The following is a 10,536-nucleotide window of genomic DNA, read 5'->3' as shown; positions in this document are numbered from 1 at the left end:
AAGCAGGCTGATGACGAAGTCTGCTATGCCTTAATGGGATTTCCTGCAGGTTTGGGATCATAACCATATAGGAAAGTAGCTGCTATTACAAGGACGGCTCCGAAGAAAAAGACACTGAATAAAATAGGGATGGGGGCGGGGGGGGGAAGAAAAAAAGGTCGTTTTAGTTGACGCAATTCTATTTATGTAATACAATCAAAAGAAAGGACATTTTTCCTGTGGGAACACAGAAAGATAAATTACATTTGTCCAATTTATAAAGAACAAAATAATTTGCATATATTTATTATAGGAAGATGCAGGAAGCAGTTGAAATAAGAAACTTACATCCACAAGGTAAGGTATCATTATACCGACATATTCTGAAAATTAAAATTATAGTTTCGTGGAACAATTGTCAAAAGTAATCGGACCAGTCTGTTTTTTTTTTTTTTCTTTTGCCTAAAGCTCTGTGCAAAATGCAAGCAGAAGCTAAAGAAGGACAACTACCGTGGTTACCCAGCCATTTTTAACATCTTACATGCTGGAGTTGTGTTTGCTTTGAAGTCCAAAGCTTATGTCAAAGCGAATTACTGCTGCCCAAGAACCAGTCTGCCAGTCAGTATAATCTAATTTTTGGCAGACAGATGAGATTTATGTGAGGAAAAGATAATAAAGGCATCTTTTCTATTGTGACATATGGGCCTTTCAAGCTGTTTTGATAGTTACAAGTCTGAAACAAAATATCCAAAGCCATCAGACAATCAGTACACATTTTAGAAAAGAACCTTGTCATAAAGACATGATAATGTTGACAACTGGATCTTCTGAACCAAACACTATAAAAACTGTGGCGCATGACACGATAATCCTTCAGAGAATACAGTTAGCCTATTTCTGGACACGATCCATTGCAACACGTTCCAGCCCTTAAGTTATTATCTCAATCAAAAATGTTTGCTGAAGTGAGAGAAACAATTACTCAGTTTCAGGTCAAATAAATTCTGTTGGCATAAGCAAGGTAGTAAAGATTAAGTTTGATTAACTCAAGTCAGTAAAGTTTTATTAAATGACATCACTTCAAGTTCTACGTGGCTCCAACTCATTTAATTATTTACAACTCTGTCCATTTTCACCATGTTTGCAGAAGCTGCTAAGTTACTTATTAATTTTCCATTTGAGCACACAGAAATTCTTAAACCACTTTCTACATTTGTTTTAACAGGACAAGCATAGGCTACTTAAATTCTAAGTTCAATGTCTTCCACTTTTTAAGCCTCATTAGTTGTTCTACTTCCTTTTTTGCATGTTTAAGTAAACTCCTGCTAATATTGCAAATACTACTTTTAGATAAAAAGATGTTTCTTTATATCAGATGCAAAAGTTGTAAATGTTATTCAAAATATTTTTACACTGTGAGTATGTGTAACATGTGTGAGGGGCGTAGGTCATTTATAAGCAAAATCCTATTAATATATCTGAAAGTTGGAATATTACTTCTACGCTCCATGCATTAACAGGCACTGCTAAGAGAAGCACTATTCCAGAACCTACCCATGTACAAAACCCGCAGTGCACGGAGCTACTAAAATCGAATTCATGAAACGTCAGGACACAGCGTATTGGGCCTAGAAGCATATAGCAAGCATTTTTCTCTCTTGGTTGAGTGTTTTCACTAATAAATATGGTATTGTCTTTAGCAAAAAGCTCTGCCTTTGGGCTGCTGGGTGTCCTTGGGCAACTAGTTGCTGTAATGTAACTTCCACGTGCGTATGATTGCAATTACCTCTTTTAGAGACTGTTTTGAGATTAGATGAGAACCAGTAGAAAAAGACTACCATCATTATCACCCCACAGCCGTAACTCCTCTTGCGATGAGATGGCTTGTGCAAGATGTGCCCGTTTAGAGAACGAAGAGGAAGCGGGAGACGGGGCCTTGCTCAGAGGAGCCGGCAGAGGGGAGGCTGCTGCAGGGAGCGGAGCCAAGGGCAGTGCCAGGCAAGCACCAACGCCAGCGAGGGCTGGCTGCAGCCTACCAGCAAAGCAGGGGCTGAACAAACCGAGGGAGACCGGCTAGGGAGGGAGGGGAGGGAAAGGGACAGGGAACTAAAACACACAGCCTGCAAGAGAGTGGTTTGGCAAAAGCCCAGCTTTGCGCTTCACTTATTCCTGCCTCACAGAAAATTTCATCTTGCCAGCTGTACTGAAAAACTGAAGTGTTAGTGATGGCATGCAACGAAACTAAACTTTTATGTGCAGTTGCATCTAAACATAGTGTTAGTGATGGCATGCAACAAAACTAAACTTTTATGCGCAGTTGCATCTAAACATAGTGTTAGTGATGGCATGCAACAAAACTAAACTTTTATGCGCAGTTGCATCTAAACATAGTGATGGCATGCAACGAAACTAAACTTTTATGCGCAGTTGCATCTAAAAATAGTGTTAGTGATGGCATGCAACAAAACTAAACTTTTATGTGCAGTTGCATCTAAAAATAGTGTTAGTGATGGCATGCAACGAAACTAAACTTTTATGCGCAGTTGCATCTAAACATAGTGATGGCATGCAACGAAACTAAACTTTTATGCGCAGTTGCATCTAAACATAGTGATGGCATGCAACGAAACTAAACTTTTATGCGCAAGTTGCATCTAAACATAGTGTTAGTGATGGCATGCAACAAAACTAAACTTTTATGCGCAGTTGCATCTAAACATAGTGATGGCATGCAACGAAACTAAACTTTTATGCGCAGTTGCATCTAAACATAGTGATGGCATGCAACGAAACTAAACTTTTATGCGCAGTTGCATCTAAACATAGTGTTAGTGATGGCATGCAACAAAACTAAACTTTTATGCGCAAGTTGCATCTAAACATAGTGTTAGTGATGGCATGCAACGAAACTAAACTTTTATGCGCAAGTTGCATCTAAACATAGTGTTAGTGATGGCATGCAACGAAACTAAACTTTTATGCGCAGTTGCATCTAAACATAGTGTTAGTGATGGCATGCAACGAAACTAAACTTTTATGCGCAGTTGCATCTAAACATAGTGTTAGTGATGGCATGCAACGAAACTAAACTTTTTTGCGCAAGTTGCATCTAAACATAGTGTTAGTGATGGCATGCAACGAAACTAAACTTTTATGCGCAGTTGCATCTAAACATAGTGATGGCATGCAACGAAACTAAACTTTTATGCGCAGTTGCATCTAAACATAGTGTTAGTGATGGCATGCAACGAAACTAAACTTCTACGTGCAAGTTGCATCTAAACATTCTAAAAAGTGTGGCTTGGACTGTTTTTTTATTTATTTTTGCAGTTATATCAGGTAAACATTAAGTTTTCTTTTTTTTTTTTTTCAGCATACATGGAAAATAATTCTTACCTTGTAGGGACAAAATCTTGCAGCCAGAAATAGGAGATCAATGTTGACAGTATAATAGAGAGAGAAGTTGCAAATCCCTTTAAAATGTTGTCTGCATATTTTATAACGGCAGCGATCACCAGCCCTCCAAGTGCCTGAAAAATATTGAGGTTTGGATTTGCAACCTGATAATTCCACTGAGAGCACCTATTTTAATAACATGTACTTACTTTAGGAAAAGCTTTTGCCTATGATTAGAAGCATTGCATTTATTTTATGTTATGGATACGCACTGTTGAAGATAAATATTGGAAGAGTTGTTCTTTCCCCATTAAAGAAATTGTTGATCAACTAGTGAAAATGCTCGTACCATGTATTTTTAGCCACAGGAAGATGGGCATATATATATATTTTTTTTAAACATTGCAAAAGAAATAATGCTAATGTGCTTTTATGTTGCACAGTACTTAGTCATATACTTGCTATGTGTTTTCCAGGTTTTTATTTAGAGGTTTATTCTAATAGTCATAGATCAAACTACTGACTATAGAATTCTCAGTAGCTTCAATGACACCCATCAGTTTCCCCCATCATTTATAGAAGAGTAAATCCCAAGCACCTTCACAGAAACGTGTGATACAAGGCATCTCACCTGTAAAACAACAACTATCCAAGTAAGTTTATTGTATCCTTGAAAAAATCCATTCTTTGATAGTTGCTCTCCATCATAAATGTATACACCCATCAGTCCAAATATGCTACCAAAAAATCCTGAAAGGACAAGATTGATTTAAAAGCTTCAGGTGAAAATCATGCAAACAGGTTCCTTGTCCTCAAGGACTGCTCACATATATCCAATTTTAAAATAGGACTGCTACTTGCAATACCATCACATTCAAATGCAATCAGTGTTCAGACGGATATTCTCTTTCAAAAAGCTATTTTCCACACTCATAACAAGTTTTCTCTGTTTCCATTAGGACATTGTTACATACTTATCTTCCATTGCTTTCTACTGGAATGGGGTGATTTTTGTTTATGGCATATAGCAAAATTCACTTAAACACAATTTCAGTTTTCCTGAAACTAGTCATGACTGAAGGCTGAGGTCACCTTCACTGTCACCTGGAGAGAAAAACAGGGAAAACTTTCAGTGGAGGAAATGGTGACTGACATAGCAAGAGCAGGACTTATCAGTGTGCCAATTCGGACGAGGATCTTGGAAGCGGGATTCTTCTGAACTGGTCTCAAACACAAGGAATGTTGTTTATTAGTAGAGAGTTAATGTCAAAAGAAGAAATCGAGATGAGATTAAAAAGTTTATAATTTGGTGAGTATAGTGTTGTTCTATCAGACAGAAAACTTTTCCTAATCCCCTCAGGCATGGAAGCAACGTGAGCACCCCCTCTGTGACCGATGCAGGCTCTAGTCCCGAGCAGGAAAGGGGGAATATTTTTTCCATTCCTTTTCTGTGAAAAGCTGACCTCTATTTTCGTCGCATTGCTTTGCGTCTGAAAAGGGCAGGATTGTTTTGAACAAAATAAAACCTTCTGTTCGACAAGAAAGATTTATTTTTGTAGATGTAATTAAAAATTTAGGTTTCGTTCAGATTAAACCAATTACTTCTATTTGCCAATTGATCTGCTAAAATAAATAAATAAAATCAACTATTCATACGTCCCCAATATGATACTGGTATGCATGAAAAACTGAATTTTTCAACAATTATTCAAATATATTTTCCAATTTTTTCTACAGTTCTAATAATTCTCTATGGATATGAAAGTGAAAACCAGGTTGGTTTATGGCTTTTGTTGTTTCTGTTTTAAAAGCTCTATTTCAAACCTCTTGGTTACGACTGTCTTGCTCCTGAACGATACAACATCTTAAGCAGGCAACTATCTTGCACATGCAGAAAGGATACACTAACGTATTTTTGAAATTAGGATTTCATGTTTTAAATATTTTCCAAAACCTGTATCAGGAAACTCTCTATGAAACATGACGAAATTAATTTCATTTTTGAACTGAAAACAACCTTAATAGGAAGCATATTCAACTGAATTTTGTATTGAGGCAAATTAAGCTCACTGACAAAAAATTTAAAAAAATCAGGTGATTCAATTCTCACTCTTATCACACACATTTATGTCTTCATATATCAGTCCTAGTTATTCATTACCTTGAACAGTCTGCGTTTAGATGCAGTCTGTTCTGATCTCATTGTTTTCATAAAGCAATTACCGGAACATTCAATATATGACCAGGCCAACTATCAAACTACTGAACTCATTTGTTTTCATACATGCTTCTGTGCACTGTAGAAAAATCTGAAGAATGCTTTAGAAAAGGTCATTGATTTTTCAACCATTATGAACGTTTAATTGGAAATTGTTTCAGATATCTGCATTGCTGCCCACCAAAGCGCTTTTAGCGTGGAAATTGAGAGTAGTAATAATCAGCTTTCCTTGGCAACAGCTTTTATATCGTAGCTCCAAATCTTACCTTAAATCCTGGACCAAGCCCCAGCTACCCACCCTTCTCTGCCTCCAAAATTCCCTAACATAACCTTTCCTGAGGTATCCCCTACACCCTGTTCAAGAAAACTTGGTTTTAATATACACAACTTCAATAAATACTAGCAGATAGTAAGTAGAGTTTTTGATCCCCTTCCCTATCCTCAAGTTTCAAAACATTATGGACGTGTGAAAATATTAACATATAATGAAACTGCAGTTCTGCATTTTTAACTGAAACCATTTACAATTAAAACACAGCAACAGGAAAAGAAAGGAAAAAAATACTGTTTGTATTCAGACTTTTTTTGACCATAGCAGTTTAGCTAACTACAAAACCCCACACCATCTCCTGTTTTTATGGTACTCCATGACATTCTACCAGACTCAGTACACAGCCCTGATCCACTAAATCATTCTCATAACTTAATCCGACAGTACTGTAGATTTGATCAAGAGTCTATTCTAAGATGCTGAAAAGTTCAAATTCTGCTGAAAGCATTTATCCAAATATGCAATAAATAATTACTGCCTAGAGGTGAAGACCAGAGGGTTTCCATTAGAGAAAGAAGGGCAACTCCAACAGTAAGTTTTGTTTCTGTTGCAAAACAGCAACAAAAAGATATTGCTGGTGTCACATTTCCAACCCTATAAACGGGACAAGATTGCTTTGAGGTGAGGGAAAACTCATCCAGGAAAATGGATCAACTCTGTCGCCGTTAATATCTCGGTTCTAGAAGACCAAGAACTACTTTGGAAATAGAAGGTATCCTCTTACCGATAGGTGCACAAGAGGTAAGGGCATTAAAATAGTCAAGATGAACTGGCTTTTGCATATGCCTCTCTCCTGGGATTATAGCGACAACTAAAGCAAACTGACCTTTGTATTGAAATAATAGTAATTCATTACCTCAACTTCATTCACAAAGCAGTTTTTTTGTATTAAAAGTGCCAACCTATAAAAACTGCCTGCCCAGACACAAAAGAAAAAAAATTTTAAAACACCTCAGAACATTGATTTAGAAACATACTTTGTTTTACTATTCCTATGTTCTCTAAAAAAAAAAATGTAAAAAAAAAAAAGGAAAAAGGAATACTATCTGTATTTATCAGATCTTATGGATTAGTGCAAAAGAATCATTTTTAAACATAGAAGATACAGAATACTGCATAAGATAACATTCTTCAGAAAATTTTAAATACAAATTCAATTGACATTCTGTACAAACTTACAGACACTCTATAAGCAAGTTCAATCAAGAACCAGGTTGAGATCAGAAAGCAACTGCTGGAATTCTATCTAGCAGAGATTATACTCTTGGTTTTTGAAGTGTCTTTATGCAGAATACTAAAACATTGGTAATATTTTGTATTTTTATATATATTCTGCACATTTATCTTAATTCTTCAGAATGCAGGATCTCTAAGAGGTGACGAAAATTAAACTTACCAAGCTGAATGTTTCTGATCCACACAGACTGCTTAGTTTCCTTTAAAATTTTCTCAAAATAAACCCCAGCAAATCCGCTGGAAAAGCATGCTATGAGAACTGCGATCAGGCCTACGAACTGAGATCCCGCTGAATGTTCCTTAGCAGCTGTTGCTTGAGAGTCCGAAGGCCACTGCACGTAAAAACAGTTACCCCAAAAGTTACACAAAATCAAGTCACGAGCACCTACAAAATGCACGTTTGTTTTCTAGCAGCAGTAACAGTCACTAAATACAGACAATCACATGCTTGTAAAGTTTATTATTTGCACCATAAATAGTTTTAAAAGACTGAAAGTCATCATTTTTCTTTCTACGTATTCATACGGAGTAAAGTTGCGCCTCAACTGGGAGAATACCCATCGATTTAAACAGGTCGAGGATTTATATTTTATAAGCTGGAACTGTTTCTGAATCCCAGCACGACTTATCACAGTCACCAACTTTTGCCACCGCCAGTTAGTTACCTTACAAATATAAGCACAGTTAGAAACCCCCTTACACCAGCTGTCTTTAAGATGGGATGAATTCTCTTTTGCGTGTGATTATGCAGACGAGTACAAGAAGCTGACATTTATGAAGCTAAATCCTGCAATGTATCTAACGCTAACAGAATAAAACGCAATGCCATAGACAAAAGCATACTGAAGAGTCTCTTAATGATAATCAGAATGCTTTGTTCCCATTTTGAATTACGGAATTTGAAAATGCTATAAAATTTAATCCTCAGAATTTTCTTCAAGTCCTTAAGTTTTAAAATAAAAATTTCTAGGATATGCTAAAATTTGCCAAAAATTCTTAGAATAGTCTTTTATCCCACGATCCTGCCCTCTGAAAACTACAAACGCCTGTACCTGCACTATTTAGAACAGAGGCCAAGCTGGCCTCTTGAAAAAGTTGAAGTAAATTTGCCGTGCTGGAACCGCATCACAAGGTGGGCGGCAGAGCTGCGCTGGCGGGGAAGCTCTGCGAATCCCCCGTGCCTGCAGCAGCGTGCTAGCAAACCCTGCGATCGCTGTTATTTGCGGGTCGCTCCACAGGCCCTGTCACCTTCTACAGCAGAGCACGGGGACGCAAGAGAGGTGCCGTCTCCTGCCTTTGAGCCATTTCTGGTGTCCTCTAGCCCTGGCCAGCTGCGATCCGTAGCTCCTGACCACACTCTGGTGCTCGTGTGCGGCTGGCGGAATCAGAAAGCTGTACGATCAGTACAGAAATCCACGTTCCTTGCGCAAACACATTAAACAAACACAAACCACCTGTTCACATTTACCTGCACAAGTGCCACGCCTGTCATCAATATTACTAATGAAAGCCACTGGTATACGCCCAGTTTCTTGCTCAACATGGACACAGAAAACAATGCTGTGGTGAGAATTTTCAGTTGGTATGTAACCTAGAAGAACCCAGAAACAGTTACTACCACGTAATTCATGTTGGTTTGGTTTTGTTTTGTTTTTTTTTTAAACTTACAGAGAAATCCAAATGTACAATACCTGGTACGTGGCTGCATCTAGGTTTGACAATGCTACATACAGCAAGTTATTCTGAAGAGTATAAATTCCTGAAGGAATAGCAAGTTTAAGAGTTTCCATGGGTTTATTAAGGATTTCATCATGTAGCACTCTGTTCAGAGTCCGTAAATTGCACTCTACCCAAAGAAACAACAAAAGAAAAAGACATTCACTAAAAGGACAGAGGAAAAAAAAGAGAGGGAGCGCGCAATGTTCTGTTCTGATCGTTGCCCCCTTTTTATAGCTATCACTGCTATCAGGACCTCAAAATACGATTTACGTTTGTTTGACTTTCATGAGCCTCATGAAAGTAAGTAAGTAAGAAAAAAAGGCTGCAAAGCATCTTCCTGTAGCCTGGAATATCAGAACTAGAACAATTATTCACAATACTTTAAGTAAAACTTATTGAAACCGTATCAATATTTGAAGACGATACATTATAGAGTACCACCCAAAAAGTGCACATTTAGAAGCCTACAGTCATCAATATTTATGCATATACAATGACATTTTTAAGCTGTTGAAGATCAAATGCATATGTCAATGAACCAGATAAACTCAGTATCAAATGTACAAAATAAGAACTTGAGTAAATCTGAATATACTTTTTTTTGAGCTTAAAACTGTGCTTTTTCCTGTAGTAATGAAATTGCTTCCACCTTTCTGCATCTGCTGTTTAGTATAGGCTTCTAAATTATCATTCATGCTTTGGACACCCTTAAAGCTTTTCATTTTTTTCCTCCTTCTGCATACGAATTTCTTAAAATGCCTGAGCAAACACAAGCTTCAAGCTGTTAGAAAATTTATTCTTGCGCTCCCCAGTACCCACATTCCTTAAAGAGAACTCTCTTCGGCAAATATACAGTATCTTGCATCGTGCGTTGAGGAGTGAAGTACGATTAGTGTCTTTGCAAGACTATTTCTTAAACGAGAAGGGAAAAGCTTTGTTGTACGCCTGTACTCACATGGCTGCTTTGCAGTTGCCATTACAATACAGCATATTGATTAGGAAAATTACTTGGTGCAAAATTTGACACATACTGCTGTCTCTGTAGACCAACAGAACACAGGCCAAAATCTTCAGAAGTTCAGCAATAACTACTGCAGTAGAGGACAAGTAACGAGGTCCTTCTTCTTTCAGCGTCCGAGAATAACGCATGGTCAAGACTAAACTTGTGGTCTGAAAAACCAGGATGCCCAAGGAAAGGTATTTTAAATTGGCTGACATTTTTTTACTTTTTTCTTCCTGAAACAGAACAAACAAACAAACAAAACAGCCTTAAAAGGGAATATTGCAGATGGATGTTTCCCCTGGGAATCAGCATGTTAAAAAAAGTTATCCAGGGAGCTCAGCCAAAGGAAAACAATAAACCTAATCTGATATTTACAAAGAAAAAGGAGATTAACCCCTTAAAAATGTTCTTCAAATACATGATTACAAGTGGGGAAGCATATTAGACTATTACATATTCTATTAGCATATTAGAATATTACATATTACATATATATTACAATATTAGAAGTGATAACTAATAGAGAAATGAAATATTTCTTATTTGTAATAAAGTAAAATAAAGACTATTAAGTGATAATTAGCTTTCCAAGAACTGGTTTCACAAAAGAAATCTCCCAAGTTAAATAAATCATGGATTTCCTTATGTAGGTGA

At 37.1% G+C, this 10,536-nt stretch overlaps 1 protein-coding gene across 6 annotated transcripts; it reads right to left on the bottom strand.

The window, feature by feature from the left end:
- On the bottom strand, positions 1-10,112 carry SLC35A3 (solute carrier family 35 member A3). 6 transcript variants are annotated; one of them, XM_075710614.1, is made up of 7 exons: positions 9,911-10,112; positions 8,852-9,006; positions 8,629-8,751; positions 7,321-7,492; positions 4,007-4,125; positions 3,376-3,509; positions 1-114 (listed from the first exon to the last, which is right to left on the bottom strand). In XM_075710614.1, exons 1-7 carry the CDS (start codon positions 10,095-10,097, stop codon positions 24-26), a joined length of 981 nt encoding a protein of 326 aa, XP_075566729.1. In that variant the 5' UTR covers positions 10,098-10,112; the 3' UTR covers positions 1-23. The 6 variants fall into 6 exon arrangements, with proteins under 6 accessions (XP_075566729.1, XP_075566730.1, XP_075566731.1 ...); XM_075710615.1 differs by lacking the exon at positions 8,629-8,751 and having other exon boundaries at positions 9,911-10,097; XM_075710616.1 differs by lacking the exon at positions 3,376-3,509 and having other exon boundaries at positions 14-114; positions 9,911-10,097.
- Positions 10,113-10,536: the final 424 nt, after the last annotated feature.

This window comes from Pelecanus crispus, chromosome 5, assembly GCF_030463565.1.
Source record: "Pelecanus crispus isolate bPelCri1 chromosome 5, bPelCri1.pri, whole genome shotgun sequence".
NCBI lineage: Eukaryota > Metazoa > Chordata > Aves > Pelecaniformes > Pelecanidae > Pelecanus > Pelecanus crispus.
This window is presented reverse-complemented; position numbering and strand designations above follow the sequence as displayed.